The sequence below is a fragment of the Stegostoma tigrinum genome, chromosome 22 (genome assembly GCF_030684315.1).
Source record: "Stegostoma tigrinum isolate sSteTig4 chromosome 22, sSteTig4.hap1, whole genome shotgun sequence".
Lineage (NCBI taxonomy): Eukaryota > Metazoa > Chordata > Chondrichthyes > Orectolobiformes > Stegostomatidae > Stegostoma > Stegostoma tigrinum.
In genome coordinates, this window is record NC_081375.1 from 27134735 (window position 1) to 27158883 (window position 24149).

A 24149-nucleotide genomic window follows, 5' to 3' on the forward strand; every position below is an offset into this window, starting at 1 on the left:
GCATTCAGAGTTCTCATTTGAGTGTTATGTGCAAACCATTCCAAAACAGCAATTCCAGTATAATCAAATCTACGGGGCTCCAAATTGTACATATGGGCTACCAGACGTGGAATTTTCTCTTTATTCTAACTATGTCAGCTCTGAGTCAGAGATGAGTCCCACTCCCACACATACTCTAAACTGAGCAAAAACAAAGTTGCTGGAAAAGCTCAGCAGGTCTGGCAGCATCTGTGGAGGAGAAAACAGAGTTAACGTTTTGAATCTCGTGACCCTTCCTCAGAACCTTCCTTAGTTCTGAGGAAGGGTCACGAGACTCGAAACGTTAACTCTGTTTTCTCCTCCACATATGCTGCCAGACCTGCTGAGCTCTTCCAGCAACTTTGTTTTTGTTCCTGATTTACAGCATCCGCATTTCTTTTAGTTTTTATAATCTAAACTGAAATTTAGTAAATATCACAATGCCCATTCCTTGGAGTTTTATCTGCTACAAATCAGGCAAGAGGTATGTTGGTCAAAGTTCTGGCTGACACTAACTGGGTATAGTATACAAAAAGAACTGATAAGCAAAGTGACTTTTGGCTAATTCCTGGACATTTAAATCTCTACTAACCCAGTGATACAATCCTGGCAGCCCAATGGCATTAATGTAGGAGACAACACTGGTCAAAAGACCAAATCAACACTTGTGATTTGTTGTTCTTTCAGATGCAGCTTTTAGTTTGGAGCATCTAAACTTTTTTTATTTCTAGAAATCATACAAAATATACTGGAAGATCCATTAAAAAGGCCTATATTTAATATGTGTTAGTACTTTGCAGAGTACTATTAAAATAAATAACATAAAATCCTGCCTGGAATAGCAGCAATTGTTAACTACTATAAAAAGATAATAGATGACAGATCTATATGAGGTAAGCCAAATAATGAATCCGTCTACAAAGTCAGACTTGTTTTGGAGATGAGGGTTTTATATTGGAGATTTTTGTTTGTAAAATAGCACTTTATATGCCTTTTGGATATCCCTAGTCAAGCCTGTCTATTGACCATCTCAAACTGTAAAGCATGCAATTAATTCACTTGCAGGTCCTGTACTTGTAATTTATCTCAAAAAAATGAAAATCATTTAAATGACTTATCAACTTGCATGGAGTTGAATACTGCAGACAATTTGGTTCTTAGATATTGTGCAATGGAAATTGATCACATCGCTGCAGTAAAGCAAGTCCTAAAATATGTTTTAGTTTGTGGCTAACTAAATAACCTTTTAGTGAAACATGATCTGACAGAGCTGGGTGAGTTATTCAGCATGCCAATACAACACAAGTATCTTTTATACATGGTTTTACAATCAAATTGTTGTCAGAGTAATCAAAGCATTTCAATAGCCAACAGACAGTTTCGGTTACCAAAATATTAATTATAGTAAAGACTAATTTCAATCCGGTTCAAACGCAGAAAATCAAGTTTGTGATTCTATGTAGTCCGTCAATGCACATTTCTAATGACTCAGTGGTAAAATCCCAAAATCATGACATTTTACGGCACAATGAAGCCACAGTGATGTAATTCTATCAATAATCACCATCTCACAGAGATGTAAATATCACCTGCTAAATTAAAGGAGAAGGCATATCTAAAGAACGCGTAGGATTGACTGTCTATAACTGTATAACAACCAGCTAATGTAATATTGCTAGAACTGAATTGCACACATCAAACTCATTTATACCAAATATACAGAGAGGACTCCAAGTTTACAATTCTGTAGGATGGCACCATCCTAAAACCATCCATCAGCTTTTTGCCAAGGTTAATTGTATATATAGGAAATAAATGTATGAGAAATGTTACATGACCCCGAGTCTCTGCTTGCACAAAGCCAACTTACCGTTTAACTTACCAGCCCAAAAGCAGAAGAGAAGGTTAAATTTAGAAGAGGTAATTTTGGAACTTTGGCACGCAGCTTTGACACAACTTGACTGCGGACCCACTTCAGTGAATCCTGTTTTAACAAGTAGACCCAAGATGATGGATCAGAACATGAAAGTGAGTTCATGTCAGACTTGAGAATTTTCACTCGGGCAGTTAAAGAGTTGCTTTTTGCTTCCTTTTGCAGAATATTTGTAGTTGTTTTAGACCCATCTATAAAAAAATGACATACAGTTGTGTAGCAATGTGTTTTGGAGCATCATAGTTTTACTCATCCTCATTACCATAAAGGTCCTTTCTCACTCACAAAGTTCTTCAAAACGATCATAGCTGATGGAGGAAGGGTTCAGAACGGTTTTCATGCTCAGTACCTGTCTTTGACAGGACACCAGACATCATGGTAGAGGAGACAATGTATAGACTTGAATCTGCAGGAAAACAAGATGTGAAAATATAATTGAATTCAGACCATTCTATTTGTTTATTTAGAAAATATGAGTTGAAAGACAGAAGATACGGTGGAGCATACACCCAAATAGTTTGAAATGCTAGCCAACAGAAGTTCCTTCTGCATTCAAGTTTCCATGGCCAGTTGATCATAATTATGCCTAGCTTCAAGTGCTGATTTAGCACAAGGATAACTCCTTGTATCATCTTCCATTAAAACAATCTCAGTTCCATTTAATTTTTAAGTGATCTAACTATCCAGGTTTGATGTTATGCAAATATCAGAGCAGATCACAAGCATCCCCCTTTCATTTTACCTTTATTTAAAGTCACGGTACTAAAACATTTAAATCAGATATTTACAAGTTCATAAGGAAGAGCTACTATCAACATTAGGCAAGAATACTTTCATGTCAAAATTTATTTTTAAATTATTTCTGCAATGTATTACATTTAAAATATCTAGTTGTGTCACTTTATAGATTCATGGCATTTGTACTCAAAGCGATATTTTAAAATCAATTTGTTCAGACATTTTACAGCATATGTCTGGAGCAGATGAGTCTTGAATTATAAAAACCCCTAGGGTGTGGAAGCAGGCTCTTTGGCCCATCGAGTCCATGTCAGTCCACCAAAAAGCAACTCGCCCCTATACCCCATTCCTGTATCCCCATGGCCAATCCACCTAACCTGCACATCTTTGGATGTGGGAGGAAACTGGTACACCTGGAGGAAACCCCACAGACACTGGGAGAATGTGCAAACTCCACACACTCAGTCGCCCAAGGGTGGAATCGAACCCAGGCACTGGTTCTGTGAGGCAACAGTGCTAACCACTGAGCCACTGTGTCCTGAACCCAGGTCTCCTGGCGCAGAGCTAGGGACATTGCCAATGTGCAGAGCCATATTTGACTTAAGTATGCTTACAGCAAACTTTGAAATCCTATTGTATAAATAGCAGCTCTTATGTACACCAGTTGGTTGACTATAATTCATTTGTAGTACTGACAAATAATATGGTAGAATTGTCTCTAGAATGTAAAATTGAAAGATCAGTCACTGTACCTTGAAGGATCATCTGCCAAACTGAAAGGCCCTTGGACTCTCAGTACATTCCGTTTCGTTTCTGAACTTCCATAACTTAAGGTGACCTAAAATAATTGCATTGAATAGTTCAGTTACTACATTCAGGGACCTCAAAACCTGTTCACTATGATTGCAGCAAGAAAGCACACAAAATAAATAGTTTAGTTCTGAAATATATACTACTTAAGAGACAGCAATTCTTCAAATTGGCCACCATGTGGCCTCACTCCTGAGTATCTGGATTTGAGGCAGGGCGACCAGCTGTTAACTCTCATGAATGAGGAGGATAACCATCAAAATCAAAACGTGTGGCCAAATTTTCTGGTCTCTTGGATCATCAGAGAGCAGACATATGATCAAATACTCAGAAATTATAAAAGAACTGCGGATGCTAGAAATCAGAAACAAAAACAGAAATCACCAGAAATAGTCAGCACGTCTGGCAGCATCTACGGAGAGAAAACAGAGCAAAGTGAAGTGAGAACAAGTGATTCTGCTTTCTTTCCACAGGTGCTGCCAGACTTGCTAAGTTCTTCCAGCGATTTCTGTTTTGGTTTGTGATACAGTAGCTATGGAAGTGACAACACACTGGACTATGTAAGAATTGCTCAGGATGTTTCAACATCTCATGGATATTTCCCATTCTCTTTGGGACCTTCGTTAGAGACTTTGAACTGTTCTGCAGCATGTATTAGAGTAGTTACCCAGGAGATGTTAAACAGATTAAACCCAATTCATAAACTCCCCAAATCCATCCCAATCACAATCCTTGCCCCTCCCCACCACCACCACCCCAAGGCAACTATCCTCCAGCAACAACCAGACCCCAACAACTACGTCTGCGCACATCACCACTTCAAGAAATTCCTACAAATTGGTTAAACGTGATCTCCCTTCAACAAAACCATGCTGATTCTGCCCAATTCCTTCGTGCTTTTCTTAATGTCCAGTCACAATCTCTTTAGTGATCAAGTCTAACATATTTCCCATGTCAGAAATCAAGTTAATTGGCAAATAGTTTCTTGCTTTCTTCCTCCCTCCCTCACTTGAGTAAAGAGACTATTGTTGCAGAATAGAGGGTATTTTGGAAAATTAACACCAATGTATGCACTAACCCATTAGTCACCTCTTTAAAAAATTGGCCCATCTGGACCTGAAAACTGGTCAGTCTGATGTTCCACTTTGCTTAGTACCTCTTCCCTCGCCATTATAATTTCATGAAATTCCTTTCTCCTTTCCACCTCCTGGTTTGTAGTTATTACTGGAATGTGTTCTGTATCCTCTATTTGAAGTCAGAAGCAAAGTATTTGTTCACTTCATCCACTGTTTCCTCATCATCCATTATTAATTCCCCATTTTCTCTTTCTCGCGGGCTTTAATCCTTGGATTGTTGGAAGCTGAGGAATGACCTTATAGAAGTTCACAAAATCATGAGGGGCATGGGTAGGGCTGAATAGCCAAGGTCTTTTTCCTATGGCAGAGCAGTCAAAACTAGAGGGCATAGGTTTAAGGTGAGAGGAGAAAGATTTATGAAGGAGTTAAGGGGCAACATTTTCATGCATATATGGAATGAGTCTCCACAGGAAGTAGTGGAGGCAAGTACAATTACAATATTTAAAGTTATTTACTTTGGTTGCTTTAATTTACACATTTTATGAGCTTTAATTTGCACACTATGTTAAAACTTAAGAACAGAACAACCCTTAATCACTTAACAGAGACTAACCAAACAACTTGCTATTTTCCCTGTGGTAGAGAATGAACCAGTTCTAATCTCCGTTCCAAAGAATCTAGCTCCACCTCTGGCTACCTGTTTTGCCTGTTCCACTAGGTGATGCTGTCTGTCACTAGATCCCCACCCCAAGCAGGTCCTTACTCAAATTAGCAGTCAATAAATGGATTATTGTAACTGGGCTTGACCAATTATCACTGGTCTGGTTGACAAAGCACAAGACGGAACCAACATCCTAAAGAAACTAAGAACACCTATGAAGCTGATTTTTTTTTTTCTGTAAGCAAGTCTGGTTGGTTGTGCCAGGAATACATTTGCTGATGCTTCTACAGTGGTAACCCTGTGCTTGTGTCACTGGTGTCACATCTAAGTTTGATGGGCATAACTTCCTGTTGGATGCTGGTCAAAACAATGTGCATGAAACTAAGGTCTTCACCGTCCTGGGAGGTGTATATTCTTCATTATCCTTCTGAGTATATGCATCACATGCATGCACTAGGTCACAGAAACCAGAACGTCCAAGTTTGATTCCTGGACTGTATCAAGTTATCCGGAAGCAACAAGAAGTGGTGAAGAGAGGGCTGAGGCAAGTGGTCACTATCCCTAGATGTAATACATTTTGATCAGGGATAGCAGAAACAATGTCGATTATAACCTGTGGCCCTACTTTACTGAAAAAGCATGGATGCTGGTCAAGTAGGGATATCATTATCAGCTTGTGAGAAATCAAACAACCTGTTATCTTTGACAGTTGACACTCATGGGATAATTTAATGCAATGGAGGTGGTAATGGAATACTGCTGGTACAAGCTGAACTATTCCATCAGACAATTGGCTGCTTTTAGAGAAAAATGAAGGAAAAAAGAAGAAAAGTTCAGGTAATTCTGAAAGTCTGACCTGTCCAGGGATAATAGGTGGTGGGATCTGCTGCAGGTTCTCTAGGTGCGAGTGGAACAGATCACTGTGAATCATCTTCACTTCCAGCAGACCTTCAATGATATAGCCAATTGTACAATCATCAGGCAGACGGATCTTCTCTGCTGTACTTATAAAGTTTCCAAAACTGTTAAAAAAATTAAAAAGTGATATTTATACAAATGGGATATACAAAAGTGTACCATTCTTATAATGATATTTTACTTGAGAGAAGAGGTAATCTGATATAACATTGATCCTTCACTCAGCGTGGAGTTATTAAGCAGTATAAGAAGTACAATGCAAGGAGCAAGGCAAATTAATCAAGAGTAAGAAGAATGATATCTATTTCTGAGGCATAAAATTAACTTCCAGCAAAATGTAATCTTCTAGAATTTAAATCAAGCAAGCAAAATAAATAACAGGACCATAAAGAACTGAAGGATTAAGAGGGTGAAAAGAAACAAATACTGTAGCAAAGGATAGATTGGAAGGATTGAAAGGGTTGAAACAATCTGAGCACACAGATTGTAAACTACACCATAGCCCCATATTAAAAAAATCCATGCAGTGAAAAAAATGAAAAGTACAATAACACTTTAATTGCTATGGCGTAAGTTAAAGTATTAACTTAAAAATTCTGTCCAGGATGTTATAATACTGAACACAGAATGTGAAAAGATTAACAGCCTTCTAATATGTTTTGATTATTGGAGTGTTGTAATGAATTCAAGGTTGGGAATGCAACGTTGAAGAACAAGCCCTATACAAGGGTATCTACAAGAAATTAGTCTACCTACTTAAAATGGTATTAGGTGCTTCTATGGAAAAATAAAATATTTAGCTGAAGATATTAAAATTCAGAATAGCATTGAAAATAATACCAGGCAAAAATCCAGACTACAGAGCTTGCTCAGGGCTCAATGAAAGTTTGGTTTAGAAAGTAATAAAATTACAGTTCTCTGAAGGACAAAAGATATTGCACCTATTTTGACCCCAGACAGAATTGTGCTTTTAAATCAATGTCAGAAGCAGACTACTTAGGTTCTAGGAAGTCTCATTAAAGCTGACTCCACTTTGTCTACCAAAGTACTAAAAAGATGTCACATGTTGGTCATCTGAATATTAATAAGAAATTGTGACATCTTCAAGGAGAAAAGATAACTTCTATGGATCTCATGGTCTTTGGCCTCCTACTTTGCCCAATGATTACAATGATTATGGATAGAAACTGAGTGATTATGAGTGACTGAGAGATGCAGATTTTACAGGTAGCAGCAAATTAAATGCACTTTGCAGCTGAGCTTGAAGAAAGTTGTGCTCAAAGACCTAATGAATGAACAGACATTTTAACATGCTGCAACAATGATCTCAGCCTGCGATTAAGCAGCCTGTAACATCAAAGTATTCATACACAGCAAACAAGGAAGTTAAAAGCAATTAAAATTGTTACTGCTAATTAATAAATGAATGATTAATAATGAATAATTATTTGAGCTTCCACCATGAACCAAAGATGAAGGAAATGTTTATAAAAGTACATATTTTTAAACAATATGTGGAATTTATCATTGTTTTAAATCTGTGGAACGAAAGTTGCTCAATCAGCTTCTCCAGGCCATTGAGAGTGTTCAGCAGCACTTCTGAAGTTACTACACTGTTAAAATTCAGTCAGAATTCATTCAACAAGTGAACAATTTTCCAAACATTGTGACTGAGAGACAAACAGTAAAGAGTAGAAATTTTTGTCAATTTAATTAATTTTCCATTGATTGCAGTCTGGTTCAGATACCTCAACAGTGCAGCCTATGGGGAAAACACAGAATCACCGACAGCACCTTCTGTTTTTCCATGTTTCATACTCCTCACCAACAAAATATCTAGGACATGAAATGCTCACAGGGAGAATGAGTAGAATTTTCACACTTATCTTTTCTTGTTTAAAAGCAGACAGAGCAGTAAGATTTTTATAAAGTCAGCTGAATTGCACTGATTCACGATTCCATTTGTAAATAATTTAGACATAGTGGTTTACCATGTTCTGTTGTTAATTGTCTAAAAACTGGGTCACCTCCATCCCTGGGCAATAATAAACTTTTGAAGAAACAGCATGATTGACAGGAAATTCAGTTTGCTTGAGGTCAGCTGTTGGTCAGTCCGAGCAGCAACAGAACAAAGAACAGCAAACCTGGAGGTAAAGAGCAGGATAAATACCTGAGGAGCGGGGTCAGTTACCACGACCCTGAGGGTGAAGGGCAGGATAAATACCTGAGGAGCGGGGTCAATCAGAGCGAACCTCTGGCTGAGTCTAAGGGAGATGCACTCGAGGTTATGTCACAACTCAATATGTAATTTAGGTTTGGCTGCTCAGGAACCAGGTTTGCAGATTGAGTGAGTAGTGTAAGGAGAAAGATAAAGTATATGTATTTTGTAGTTGTAGTCCGTTATGAATAGAGAGGAGAGAGAGAGACCCAGCTGCTCAGGAACCAGGTTTGCAGATTGAGTGAGTAGTGTACGGAGAAAGATAAAGTATATGTATTTTGTAGTTGTAGTCCGTTATGAATAGAGAGGAGAGAGAGAGACCCAAGTTTGGTGACGAGTGGGTCAGGCTGAGCAATCAGCTCCTGGATTGTTGTGTGTTGAGGTGGAGTTAGTTGCTAAGATCGAAATGGTCCCACAGAATTCTCCTCCCGCAAAATGGAAACTTCCAGTCCCCATGGTGACCAGGTACACAGGAAATGTGTTCAGCTGCAGCTTCTCATTTGCCACATGGAGTGCCTGGAGTGGCAGATGGATTCACTATGGAGCACCCAAGAGGCTGAGAATATTGTGCATAGGATGGTTAGCAAGCTGGTCACATCACTAGTAAGGGCGACACAGACAGAGAAGACGAGTTAACGTGGGCAGGTAGTGCAGGAGTCCCTCGTGGCCATTCCCCTCTCAAATAGGTATACTGTTCTGGATACTGCTGGGGGAGATGACATCTCGGGAAAACAACAGCAACGGGTTGTGACAGGGGACTCTACAGCCATGGGCACAAATAGGTGTTTCTGTGACCTCAGGCAAGACTCCAGGACAGGGTATTGCCTCCCTGGTGCAAGGACCAAGGATGTCCCTGAGCAGACATCTTGAAGGGAGATGGTGAGTAGCCAGAGAGCGTGGTCTATATTGGTACTAATGACATAGGCAGAAAGAGAGAGAGGAGTTTTTTGCAAGTGAAGTTCAGGGAGTTAGGTAAAAAGTTGAAAAGCAGGACGTCTAGGGTTGTAATCTCAGGATTGCGCCCTCTGTCATGTGCCAGTGACTAGAAATGGGAAGATAGTACCGTTAAAGACCTAACTAATCAGCTGGTGTACGAGGGTGGGTTTCAGGTATAGAACATTACAGGGCAGTACAGGCCCTTTGGCCCTCGATGTTGCGCCAACCTGTGTAACCAATCTTAAGCCCATCTAACCTACACTATTCCATTATCATCCACATGTTTATCCAATGACCATTTAAATGCCCTTAAAGTTGGTGAGTCTACTACTGTTACAGGCAGGGCATTCCACGCCCTTACTACTCTCTGAGTAGAGAACCTACCTTACTGGAGAGGCTTCTTAGGGATAGGATTTACTCACATTTGTAAAAATATGGGCTTGTTAGTAATAGGCAAGATGGCTTTGGGCATGGAAGGTCATATCTCACAAACTTGAGTTGAGTTTTTTGGGAAGTGACAAGGATGATTGATGAGGGTAAGGCATTAGATGTTGTCCATATGGAATTTAGCAAGTCCTTTGACAAAGCCCCTCACGAGAAGCTGATAGAGAACATGAAGTCACATGGGATCCATAGTCACCTGATGAGACGGATACCGAACAGGCTTAATCATTGTAGGCAATCAATAGTGGTGAAAAAGTGTATTTCAGATTAGAGATCTGTCATTAGTGGTGTTCCACAGGGGTCAGTGTTGGGACTTTGACTATGTACAAATGATTTGGAAAAGAATGTAAGTGGTCTGATTAGTAAGTTTATAGACGCCACAAAGACTGGGGGAGCTGTAGATAGGTAGGAGGATTTCCAGATGATATAGATAGGTTAGAAAGTTGGGTGGAGAAGCAGCAGATGGAGTTTAATTCGGACAAACATGAGATGCTGCATTTTGGAAGATCTAATGCATTTTGGAAGATCTAATGCAGGAAGGAAGCGTACAGTAAATGGCAGAGCCCTTACTAGCATCAAGATACAGAGGGATCTCAGTATACGGGTTCACAGTTTCTTGAAACTAGCAATACAAGTGGATAAAGTGGTCAAGGACACATATGACATGCGTGCCTTCACTGGCCAGGGCGTAGAATATAAAAATTAACAGGTCATGTTGCAATCATATAGAACTTTAGATGGGCCACGTTTGGAATATGTCCAGTTTCAGAAAGATGTGAAGGCTTTGGGAAGGGTACAGAAAAGGCTCACTAGGATGTTGCCTGGTTTGGGGGATATTAGCTTTGAGGAGAGACTGAGAAAACTTGGTTTGTTTTCACGTGAATGTCCAAAGATGATGGGGAAACTTGACAGAAGTTTACAAATGAATAACAGGCATGGATAGAATGGATAGTCAGGGACTTTATTCCAGGGTAGAAATATCAATTATTAGGGGACATAGATTAAGGTAAACGGAAAGATCCTAAAGGAAATGGGAGAGGCATTTTTTTTAAACAACAAGGGTGGCTAAGTGCCTGGAATGTGCTACCAGAGAAGATGGAGGCAGTGATACAATAGCAGTGTTTTAGAGGTATCTTGACAGAGATATAAATAGGCAGGGATTAGTGGGATGTGAGCCACATATAGTCAAGAAGTTTTCAGTTTATAAAGTATGTAAAGGAGTAGCGTATCAGCACATACTCGTTGGCACTGTCCTGTGCTGCACTGTTCTTTGTAAATTAATTTAACTGCAAATATCGAAGTTTTGGGGAAAACAACCAGACAGTAACTGACCCACTTGAATGGGATGCAAACCAATAGTATAAAAACCTTTAAGAAATGTGGAGGAGCAAGGTTCAATGGTAGAGACCAAAAGAAATTCTTGGACACGGTAACCAGTTGCAACCTGCAAGGAAATAGCTGCAGCCAATAGGTTCTTTTGGGGGTGGGGGGAGTGGGAGGGGGTTGGAGATGACAGAAAGGCCTGGTGCAGTTTGCTTTAATAACACACACAGTCTAAAAGCTGAGTGAATGCAAACAAGCTGTGTATATGTGGGTGGCACTCGTCGGTTTATCAGTTTTCAGTGGCTTTGGTCTTACAAAGATTTTGGGCAGTTTGTGAATATGAACTCTCTATTCTACTAAGACCTCCTTTAGTTTTCTAAGGAGTGATTGAGGCAGGGTGTTTGATATAATTCAAGAAATACAAACAGAGACCAAATAGTAAGTAATGAGTAAGTGTTTACGGAAATTATTTACTGCATTCAAGATCCAAAAATGTTGGCCAATGTCAGTGATTTTCAATGTAATAATTGAACACACAGTAATTGAACTAAAGCAGACAGAGACCTTTCAAACAATTTTGTTAATTAATTTGTTTAAATTTTATCTTGATTTCCTGAGAAAGCCATATCCTAGGCCAAATTATCTTCAACTGCTTCAAAATCATCTCCTCCTTAATAAGATCAGAAGTGGGAATGTTTGGTGGTGACTATACCATTCAAAATTCTAGATATTGATCTGTGTCCATAATTAAACAAGACCTGGATAATATTTAAGTTTCATAGTATCCCTACATGAGGGAGCTGGCCATTCAGCCCATCGAGGCCAAACCAACCCTCTGAAGAACATTCCACCCAGACCCACCCCCCTTTCGCTATTCCTGTAACCCCGCATTTCCCATCACTAATCCACATAACCTTCACATTCCTGGACACTACAGGCAATTCCACTTAATCTGCATGTTTTTGGGCTGTGGGAGGAAACTGGAGCATCCAGAGGAAACTCACGTAGACACTGGGAGAATGTGCAGACTCCACACAGACAGTCGCCCGAGGTTGGAATCAAACACAAACCTGTGTCCTTGGTACTGTGGGGCAGCCGTGCTAACCACTGAGCCACCGTGCTGGCCGTGGTTTGGGTGGATAAGTAATTTTTTAAAAAATCTGTGCCACATGATCATCTCCCAAATACAATTTATCTAAGAATCTACCCTTGAAATTTACCTGTATTACAATCATTGAATCTCTCACTGAATCTCTCATCAGTGTCCTTGGGATTACTATTGACCAGAAATTTAACTGGATAAGCAACATAGTTGCTATGGCTACAAGGGAAAGTCAGAGGCTGGGAATTCTGCAGTGAATAACTCACATCCTGATCTCTTAAATCTACAAGCCACAAAACAGAAGTGCAGTGGAATACTCTTTACATTCTCACATCAGTGCGTATCTGAGAATGCTCAATCTCAGCACTCTCCAGGGCAAACATCCTGGTTAATTTGGTACACCATCCACCACATTAAATCATTGACACCAATCTCCACTGGTGTAGAGGCAATAATGTGTAAAATCACATAGGATTTGCAGGAAATTTCCTTCAACAGCAAATTACAAAACCATACAAAGGCAACGGCAATGGCAGTAGATAGATGGAAACACTACCAAGTCTGCTGTTGGGTAAAAATCCTGGAACATCCTGCCCTGTGGGTTTCCCTATGTCAATGGATTACAGTGGTACAAGAGAAGGTGACTCAGCATCTTCTCAAACACAGCTTTAAATGTATTATAAACACCAGTCCTACCAGCAACAGTCACATTCAATAAACAAGTGAAAAAGCTTGAAGCCTGTGCATGGAATATGTGGAAATTCAGTTGTCATAGTAACCAATTCCTATTGTGTGCACCTTGTACCCACCATCAACACAAATGCAATTTTATTCCCAGCAATTCTACAAAACCCTTGACAGAATGACAGGATTTAACACAAAGCACTTGAAGTAAATATACTGATGCCAGTGCTAGCTACAGAGTATGCCAGTGCTAGCTACAGAGTATATAAAACATCCGAGAATTCAAAAATGCTTTTCAGCCCATTAAGCTACTTCCATTCTGAAGACCAAGATTTAACTGTGTTTTAACCTACAGTGAATCACTCCTCCAGGACTGCTAAATGGATATGATCCAGAACAAATGTTCAAATTTTCATGTAGGCGTAGTTTTCAGCTTTAAAGCTGTGAGAGTGGCAACAACTGAGCCGACCAGACATGAACATCAGAGACCACAACCCTGGCACGGTAGACTTTGTCTGCTTCACCTGTCAACTAAGTAGGTATATTCCCTAAGGAGAATTTTCAAACACAAGTGAAGTATTCACCCAGACTGCGGAGAAGCATATCAGCAAAAGTATCAATCGGCAATCTACATCACTACAATAATCAACATCTATGAGAAAAAAAGTACCTGGCCCACGGACTCATCTTTAGCGCCAGTCCACGGCTGATACAGAACCCAGCTCCGCCAGTGGCGAACCAGAACTTCACGGTAGACTGAGGGACACAATGAGATCATTTTTCTACAGTGTTGTTGGTAATAAAAACAGGACTAAGCTGGTATAACTTGTCTAGTCAGTCAATTGTGTGTTACATTTCACTCTTGAGAACTTCATTTGTTTGGAGTCAAAATTCCAGGTGAAACAACGACCGAATTACCCCAGGTTGTCAGAACCCGTGGTCAGAAAATGACAAGCAGTAGTTGGACCATCTAGACACAGCAATACATAGTTTAATGTCTTACCACCAACAAAATGTAACAGTATAACTGACATTGACATATAGATTCTTCTGCTGAATCCTTACATTACATACATACTGCACTTACCGACCCATCACTCTTCACCCTCTCCACAGCCTCCACTGGATGATCAAGACTTGGTCTACCAATGTAAACATCTTGTGTGTGTGAGTATGCGGATAACAAGTAGACTAAGCTGCGAATATTTACATAATTATCGTCATCAACATGGCAAAACCATCTGGAAAACAATGTTAAAATAGAAAGGACTTGTAATTCAGACAATACATTGCTATAGCCATGCATTTCTGACAATAGGGAATATACTTTCTTCTTAATATATTAAGAAATAACTGGATATGTCTGTAAAATTTGAGGCCCAGATTGAGAAGGTAATGAGGATGCTAGCAAAACCTTCTGGTTGGTATGGGAGAAACGTGTTCAGTTTGTAGCTGGCTGCATTTTACTTTGAGTAATTCAAGTGTGTTAGGTGAGTTGTAATACGATTGTAAATTATACTCGCAGCAGATTTATGTGTGGCCATTAAGTTCTATTCAAGTTTATCAGAAAGAATGTACTTTTTGTAACTTATATTTTCTCTTTCAGTGTGAGAGGGAAATATTTAAAAGGGGTCCAAGGGGCAACTTTTTCATGCAAAGTGGTGCGTGTATGGCATGAGCTGCCAGAGTGGGTGGAGGAGGCTGGTACAATTACAACATTTAAAAGGCATCTGGACAGGTATATGAATAGGAAGGATTTAGATGGTTATGTGGCAAATGGCACTAAATTTATTTAGGATATCTGATTGGCATGGACGAGTCGGACCAAAGGGTCTGTTTCCATGCTGTACAGTTCTATGACTCCATTTTTGGCTTTTCCTGTGCCATGCACTATATCCTGGCTGAGAATGGCAGCAAGTGATTTGCCACTGAATCTCTGATACTGACTGTCAGCAAAAAATCGTTTTTAACCAATTAAGTAGATGACTTTGAAGGTGTAATGTGCACGACAGCCATGGGGAGCCAGATGACATACTGTGCTTGGATTTCAAGAAGGTATTTGACCAGGTGCCACTTCAAAAGAATATGTATGAAGTAGAAGTAAACGATGTAAATGGCAACATACTAGCAGAGAAAGAAGATTGGCTGGCTGGTAGAAAACAGACTGTGTGCATAAATGGGTCTTTTACTGATTGACAGCATGTGTAAAGTGCGATCCCACAGGGGTTTGTGCTGGGGCCTCAACATTTTACAATTTATATCATGACTGAAATGAGGTCAACAAAGGCATGTTAGTTAAATTTGCTGAAGACACAAAAATTGGAAGAAAACTACATTGTGAAGAAGACATCACGAGGTTGCAAACCATTTGGTAGGTTCGCTGAGTGGGCAAACATCTGGCAGATGGAATATAATGTGTATAAATGTAAAATTATTCCCCAAGGCATGAAGAGTACAAATGGAAAATGACAGCAGATTTCAGAGGTTCACAGGGATATAGTGTTCCAGTGCAAGAGTTACAAGAAGGTTGGTATGCACATACTCAAAGTTGTTACCCTTTATCCTGAGAAGAATTGAATATAAAAACAAGGGTGTTACGCTTTATTTATACAGGGCATGGGTGAGACCATTTTTTGATTACTTTGTGCAGTTTTGGTCTTAAGGGCGTGAATGCATCGAAAGTAGTTCAGCAGAGGTTTCCTCGAACAATACCCGGAATGAGCAGGTTGTCTTATTATGAAAGGTTGGACAGACTGGGCTTGTTTACCCTGGAGTTTAGAAAAATGAGGAGTGACTTGATTGAAGTATATAATACCTGAATGGTGTCATGTTTTAAAATCAGAGGTCACCCTTTTAGGACAGAGGGGGAGGAGAATTATTTTTCTCAGAGAGGTCTGTGAGATTTTAGAACCTTCCGCCTCAGAATGCAGTGGACGTGAGGTGTGGGGGGTCGGGGGGGGGGTGGGGGGTCGGGGGGGGGGGGGGGGGGGGCGTCATTGAATATTTTTAACGTGGAGATGGATAAGGTTTTCATTAAGTCATGGAATCAAAAGGTCATCAGGAATTGACGGGAATGTATCCCTGCATCCTCAGGAAATGATGAAGCTTGCTTCATAAAGGCTGCAATTGGTTATTCTTTGTGGGGTTGATACACGAAGAATAGCTTATTTCTAGAATCCATGTACACACTGGACCAAATAAGGACAATGAGTCTCCTTCACTACAGTGTGTTAGGTAATCAAGTGGAGTTGAGTTTTTACTAGAATTTAACAGCTTCAGTTATTATTCTTACTCATACCAGACTTTTCCATTAATTTCTCGGTGTCTTTTAAATTCTTAAATGGCCATAGTGCCATTCAAATTTGTGATCACCAGGTTATTAGTCCAAGGTCTGAGTAACATAGCCACTAAACTGACAATTTTTGGAAGGACTCCACTTTCTGATTTTTTTTTGTAGAATGGCATATTGTTGTTTCAAACATTGCACTTCTGTATCTCTTTGCTGAGGATTGTTAAATGAAAAAAAGGAACAGACTGGCTTTCCTAACTGAGTTATACCAAACTAACTTTGAGATTACCAGCCTTTAGAATGATTTTCTTTAAAAAAATAACTGACTCTCATCAACCATAATTCGATTATAGTTATTCCACAATAATCCACCTGAGCTAAGGAAAATCCTTAAAAAAAAATTGCTTGCAATTTTATTTCTGAAATTGGAAATTATTGGATTCCTAAAATTTGCACAATGCAGTTTCATGATCAAACAGCCTTTTCAGTTACTCCTTTCCAATGACAGAGCATTGTGCCACCGAGAAAGCCACCTAAATTTATTTCTTTAATGTTATTATTGTTATAAAAGCTTTCACTTCTGTAGAACAGATATACTTCATTCTGCCAATGATGGTTGATAAAAGATCCCCGAATAAAACATTAGTTTGTCTCAATTCTTTACAGCTAATTTAAGTAAGTCCAGAAAACATGTCATTGTGTCCACTCCACACTCCCCTCCAGCCCCACCACTCCCGGCATTTTTCCCTGCAACCGCAGGAACTGCTATACCTGTCCCTACACTTTTCCCCCTCTCCCCCAACCCAGGCCCCAAGAAGACTTCCCACATCAAACAGATGTTCATATGCACATCTGCTAATGTGGTATACTGTATCCACTGTTCCAGATGTGGCCTCCTCTACATCGGGGAACCAAGCAGAGGCTTGGGGACCGGTCTGCAGAACACCTATGCTAGATATGCAACAAACAATTGTACCTCCCAGTCGCGAACCATTTCCACTCCCCCTCCCATTCTTTAGATGACATGTCCATCCTGGGCCTCCTGCAGCGCCACAATGCTGCCACCCGAAGGTTGCAGGAACAGCAACTCATATTCTGCTTGGGAACCTGCAGCCCAATGGTATCAATGTGGACTTCACAAGCTTCAAAATCTCCTCTCCCACAACCGCATCCCAAAACCGACCCAGCTTGTCCCCGCCTCCCTAACCTGTCCTTCCTCCCACCTATCCACTCCTCCCACCTCAAGCCCCACCCCATCTCCTACCTACTAGCCTCATCCCACCTCTTTGACCTGTCTGTCCTCCCTGGGCTGACCCATCCCCTCCCTCACTCCCCATTTACACTCACTTTTACTGGCTCCAACCCCACCTCTTTGACCTAACTTCTCCTTTATCCATCTTCTATCTGCCTCCACTTCCCCTCCCCCATTTCTGAAGAAGGGTCTTGACCCGAAATATCGGCTTTCCTACTCCTCTGATGCTGCTTGGCCTGCTGTGCTCATCCAGCTCTACACCTTGTTATCTCTTACCTTATCCAGTTAAATAGCTTTAGACAGTCATAGCTCACAAACTGAACATGCATGTGAAACTCCCTCAGTCACTTTTTTTTTCATGAGCTTAGTTTGCAGGTATTTATTTCAGTGCTTTTCAAACCTTCCCTACTTCACAGCACAGGAAAATGTAGAGTGGAGGGGTGGCATTGGGGAAAAGGTGAACCAGTGGCACACTCCTGGAAGACCCCAACTTCAAACTGGATAAGTATCTGCTACTAAAAAAAAATGCAAGAAATGTTTTTGTTTATAAACATCTAGCAACAGACAAAAATATATCAGTGAAAATCACAGAGTGAAACAACAAAATCAAATACAGCTAAAGCCAGGGTCCCCTGGAAACTATGCACTCCAGCAGACAAACTGATAGTGTAGCCAATTGGACAGACACATTTTCTAAGTATGCTTACTTCTTTTTGGATTCAATAAATTTATCATATTCCACAGACATCTTACAACAAAGCGCTTGACGCGTATGTGCAGCAGAGCAATTGGTGTTAATCATGCGATCTCCTAAACAAAGAGAAAACATAAAGTGATTAGATCATAATTTGAACAATAGCCAAAATATTCAATTACTCTCATCTGGCTAAATCTCTTTTTAGTTGAACTCTTTGGATCAAATAAGACTTTCCCCTATTTCAAAAATAAATACTTAACATTTAGTCATATACCACGGCATATTTGTCTTTGAAAAATAAAAAACTTGCTTTTGGAAAACCAGCAGTGACTGTCTCTCCACAGATTTAAAGGTCTTCCCCTTCACTTCCAAGATTGTCTTGAACACAATGAATATTCCCCAGTCTAAAAGGTTCCAACACTCTATGACCTCTGATCCAAAACGCACATTCTTTAAGGTGTCTTTGGCTATAAAAAATTTACATTAAACTGCGTCGTCTTTTTACCTTTCAAAAGAACTCCAAAGATAGCTTTGCAAGAAAGAAAAAAAAACTTGCATTAATATAACGCTATTGCATCTACAGGCCAATCCTGAAGTGTTTACAGTCGAGAAAGCACATTGAAACATATTCATGGCTGTTACATACGCAGGGTCAAATATTTAAATTTGTATCAAATTTATGTTGAAAGCAAACTGCTTTTCTAAATATTGCAATATCAAAGAGCTCCTAGTACTGTGTATAATTTTATAGAGTAATCACATCTCAGCAAGTTCTCTGGTTGTTTTACCCCTTCATAAGATAATCTGCAATTTTCTCACACGAAGAACCTACATGGGTTAGTGTAAGTACAGTAATCAATTTCTCTATAGTTGCCACTAGTATCACAAATAATCACCGTGGTTGTTGAGTTATGGACCCAAAGTATTCATCTTTGGATCTTTTACTGACTATTCCATAGGATGAGACAAGACATGTTGAAACAGGAAGTTCCCTTCTTTGATGATGACTCTCAATGAGTTAACAAACACATAGAAACATAGTTTCTGATCACTGTCTTACTGTGTCTTTCTTTGTCGCTGTGTATTATATATCCAAATAATGCATTTAATTGTCTTTAACAGTCCAGTGATTTGGCTTGTTCCTTAGCAACCAGGAAGCAGAGGCACATTCACTTCATTGTGACTGCTTTGCGAGCATTTCTTTCTTTTGTAGCATTAAATTCAAAGAATCCCTACAGTGTGGAAATGGGCCAGTCAGTCCAACAAGTCCACACTGACCCTCCCAACCTATTCCCATAACCCTGCATTGCCTATGGCTAATCCACATAGCCTGCACATCCCTGGATAGTACAGTAATTTAGCATGGCCAATCCACCTAACCTACACATCTTTGGATTGTGGGAGGAAACTGGAGCACCCGGAGAACCCACGCAGACATGGAGACAATGTGCAAATGCCACACAGACAGACACCCGAGGCTGGAATTGAACCCGGGTCCCTGGGAGCTGTGAGGCAGCAGTGCTATCCACTGAGCAACCATGCATGGATTCCTCTCAGCAGTGTATTTGTATGTGCGGGTGCATGTTTGTGCCATGCACATGTGTGAGTGTGTGTGCGCGCACACGCACAGCATCAGGTGGACTGAATGAGATGTGTTTGGCTAGATGGGGATCCAGGTCTGCAAGTATTGAGTAAACAATTAATATCCCCATCCTCAAATATACACTTCAGCCATGAAGGACATCGCTCATGGCCTCTTGCTGAAATAAGGAAGTCCATCACTATGGAACTTGGGCATGAACGCCTGTTAAATTCAAAATTATGACTTACCAACATATCATGTGGAGATTTATTGATTTTGGAAAATCTGTTTGATGGTTATGAAGTCACTAATTCTCAGACTACTCCACAGTGCTCAGCAAGGAAAGATGTCTATGCTGAGGTATCACACAACTATCCAGTTAAAACTCCATAAGAGAACTGACCTTTGTCAGCTCTAATCAGAATAAATAAAATCACATGCAAAACACAGCTCCCTCTTCCCATCAGCAAAACAAAGAATGCAAGGATAATTAAACAAACAGTTTTAAAAAAGTAACATCTCTCCAAACTATTTTACAACCAGTGATTCTAGAAAGTTCTAGGATTTCTTTATATTATTTCAAAACGCAATTAGAACGTCTAATGCTTTCACATTGCCAGATATTTCATAAATGCTGACAGCAGATGTAATGGAAATTAATTTCTTATTTCTGCATCAGCAGCACTTGCAGGATGTAAAGTGTTTTTCTTTAGAGAGTTTCTGGAGAATTCCAACTTATCTGCGAAAAAAGAAGTCAATGCATGGCGCTACTGGAATACTCAGAAAACTAGGTTATACAGCTGAACAGTAGCCAATGAGCTTCCCAGTGGAGTGAGGACAGCAAGCTCCTTCTCCACTTGGTAAAGTTCCAGGATAAATTCTTGTCTCTATACTTACCAGCCTTAGCACGTAACTCTTTGTCCTCTCCATCTGTGAATATGAATGTCTAGAAAAGAGAGAAAAAAAAGTAACATTGGAAAAAACTATATGGTTTGAATTACTTAGCATTATCAAAGCCTATGTGATTTGAATGTTAGGAGTTAAACTCAAGATATGCCCATCACAAGTCAACTTCAATTACGGGTGAAAACTGAAAGAACTGCGGCTGCTGTAAATCAGTTCAGAGGAGGGTCTCCGGACCCGAAACGTTAACTCTGATTTCTCTTCACAGATGCTGCCAGACCTGCTGAGCTTTTCCAGTTTTTGTTTCAATTTAAGGGTATCAGTTTCTGTTAATGCAATTGATAGATCAAACTGCAACTGGAAGCAAGTCAAACCAAAAATATTGACAGGGAACTGTCACCACACATTGGCATTAATTCCTGAAACTGACCAAAACTTCAGCACAGAAATCCTGAAGATGCTGTCAATCACACAAGCCCACTTTGACCATACCGAGAAATAACTTACTCATGCGAGAGAACTTTTTTCATTCTCCTATGACTGTTAGAAGCTGTACAAATACTCAGACCTTGTTCAATCAAGTAACAATAGGTTTTAACAGTAACCAGCATTAAAACTGATCTGAACAACAAGTCTAACCCCAAAGTTATTATTTGTACAGTGCTATGTTTCACCAGTAAAATAAGTTACAAAATCTTAAAACCATTTTTTTGAAAGATTTTTCTCTGGCTGTTTCAGCTTCTACCTTTGCCCCCTTGCACGGCCCAATCTTTATCTTGTGGCATTTACAAATTTTATTTTAAAAGGTGAGTTAATTTTTGGATTTCCCTTTTGCTGTCAGTGACAATTTTTTAACGTTATTGGCTCCTTGGGCAATGGGATGACACCATTGCAGCTCCAAGCTGGTGACCCCAAGAAAGAACACCTCACCATGTAATGGATTACAAAGAGCTAAAATTTTCATCACAATAGATTGCTTGTCCCCCAGTGATGCTTTCTTTGAGGTCAGCATTAACAGGCTTTGCTTTGCAAAGCTGTATTATAGTTTTTCTTGCCTATCAATGTTAGCTATGATTTTGTGAAATAGATAATATAGAAGTTGATTTCCAGCTCTGATCAGCATATTTAAGGAACAGTGGAAACAGGATTGAGATGCTTTTTAACAAAGTAAATCTGATTGGCTTTGCACAACAATCGATTGTTTTCCAACAACAACTTCCCTTTCCTCCATCGTACCATGAGTAATAAAAGGAAACATTCTGAAGACCACCACTTGAACATTAACCTCTGGCAATTTAACTTTTGTCACCAAAAGAATTATTTTTCTTTTCTTCGATTTCACAATTACCAAATATTCATCTTAAAATGCATGCAATATCATATTGAAACATGGGTAGAAGCTATAACCAATTTCAGTTGGAAGACAACACATAGTTTTACACAACACACACTAAGTATCAATTACTGCATATTGCAAAACTTGCTGTAGATATAAATGGTAAAGTTTTTCATCCTTTTTACGGGAGGAACAACATTTTCCACCAATGCAGCTTCTCACCATCGTTCTAGTGTTTTGTTTCATATGAAGTAATGTTGCATTGCTCAGACAACAGGAGAGGTGTTTGGTATTTTTGGAATTAACTATTAAAAAGATCTAAGTTCTTCTTAAAAATAAATATCCTTGCAAATCTATGCAATCATACAAAGTTATTTTTAAGACATAGATTACCAGAAGTTCAGTGAGTGGCTACCCTTCGTAGTCTGTCTTTGCTAAACCTGAACCAATCTAATCCCCAATCTTAAGGGAGCTGAAAATTTATGAGTTACAGATAAATCAATTATGCATGTTATTCTTAAAAGAAAGATGTCTGGATTGGGAGCTATTGAGGACAAAACTTTTATTTTAAATGTGACTTCTAGTTATTTTTTAAATTTGGCAACCAACAAATCTTAACTTATAGAGTATTGTTTAAAGTTAAATCAGAGATACACAAGCTCTAAGCAGAGCTGTAGCTAATTAATCTGTGGTTGGCTTAAATAGTTTTCTAAAGCTTGAGTCAGCTTTCTTCAGGAAGCATAAATTGCACGCTGCTTTGATTGTGCAGGAGTATAAAATGAGATCTTTCTTCTTCTATCATTTTTCTGTAGTTGGCGCTTACTTCAGTTCAGCATAAGAAGGTGATTGGTGACGACTGTTCTAATAGTAATAAATAGATTTTAAGGTTGCAGAATGGCAGGCCAGCTTGGCCGGTTGGAGTGTACATTTGTAGTATGTGTGAACTGATGGACACATCATGTATCCCAGATGAACATATCTATGGGAATGGTCACTGCCTACATAAACTTGAACTCCGGGTTTCAGAACTGGAGCCATGGCTGGATCATGATTGTGCAAAGTAGGGGACCAAATGGACAGCTCATTTAGGAAAGTGATCACACTCCAGTTTAGAATCATGGAGGCAGAGAGGGAATGGGTCACTGTCAAGCAGTTTGAGAAAATGAAACAGGTATTGTAAGAAGCCTAAGTCTTATCTTACTTGCTAATGGATATTCCAACATGGATATTAGTGAGGGCAATCGTTCTTGGGGAAGATTTAAAATAGATTGACGGGAGGTTGGGATCCTTTGGGCAACTTCAAAGCAGGAAATAGAAGACAGAAATTCAGTGAGTGTCTCTGAAAGATAGAAAAAGACAGGTTAAAAAGTGCACAAAACAGGAATTTAACGATATTTAAAAAGGTAGAAATATAAACACAAGGATACAGCAGCTAAAGTTAGTGAGCGAGGGCAGAGACAGATACTTGGCAGCATGATATAAGTCCTGCAATTCAAGACTTGGTATAAAAAGGGGCAAGGACAGCAGCTCAATATCACTAGGTGTAGAGAAAGGGATAAAAACACACAGCCATAGCATTACTAGTGAAAGAATCGATTACAGCTGTGAGAAGAGATGATATACTAAATGAAACATCAATAAAAGGTCATGTGGGTGGACCTCAGAAACAAGGGCAGCCATATTGCTAGGCATAGACATTGACCCCAAATAATGGGCTATTATTAGAAAAACAAATATGTAGGCAAATTCCTAAGTGTAAAAGGAGGGCAATAATCTTTGGAGGCTTCGACAAATATCAACTGGGATACAAACAGTATCAACAGCATTGAAGGCGCAAAAATTCTTGAAACTGCATTCAAGAAAACTTTTTTAACCAAACACTGTGCGAGAGGCTGCAATTCCACATTTAGCCTTAGGAAATGAAACTAGGCAGTTAGTTAAAGGTGCAATGTGTGGTCATTTTAGAGATCATGATCATTATACAGTTAGATTTTGCATCATTGCGGAAAGGGACAAAGATAAAACAGGGCTAAAAAGTTCTAAATTGGGTGACAGTGAATTTTAGAAAAAACTGAGAAATAATCTGGCAAACCTGGGCATGATACAGCTACTTAAGGAAAGTCAGTGGTAAATCAGTGGGAGGCATTCAGAAGTTAAGTTCTGAGGTCACAATGCACACATGTCCCCACAAAAGGAAAGTAGTTCTCCCAAATCGCCAGTCATCCAGAC

General features: G+C 39.5%; 1 protein-coding gene across 4 annotated transcripts in view; it reads right to left on the reverse strand.

Annotated features, from left to right (window-relative positions):
- Positions 1 to 343: 343 nt before the first annotated feature.
- The window catches only part of rfng (RFNG O-fucosylpeptide 3-beta-N-acetylglucosaminyltransferase), a 42693-nt gene continuing 18887 nt past the window's right edge, over positions 344 to 24149 (reverse strand). Inside the window, exons 2-10 of one of the 4 annotated variants that reach the window (XR_007249880.2) lie at positions 20579 to 20627; positions 18605 to 18628; positions 18110 to 18212; positions 13949 to 14102; positions 13532 to 13617; positions 6093 to 6258; positions 3442 to 3527; positions 2237 to 2357; positions 344 to 2142 (exon numbers count right to left, since the gene is read on the reverse strand). Coding sequence is in view for 3 of the 4 variants with exons in the window: in XM_048555173.2 (XP_048411130.1) it covers positions 2133 to 2142; positions 2301 to 2357; positions 3442 to 3527; positions 6093 to 6258; positions 13532 to 13617; positions 13949 to 14102; positions 18110 to 18212; positions 18605 to 18628; positions 20579 to 20627 (735 nt within the window). In the remaining variant the exon portion in view is untranslated. Of the gene's footprint in view, positions 2358 to 3441; positions 3528 to 6092; positions 6259 to 13531; positions 13618 to 13948; positions 14103 to 18109; positions 18213 to 18604; positions 18629 to 20578; positions 20628 to 24149 lie in introns of all 4 variants that reach the window. The other 3 variants (XM_048555173.2, XM_048555175.2, XM_048555176.2) reach the window with 3 other exon arrangements.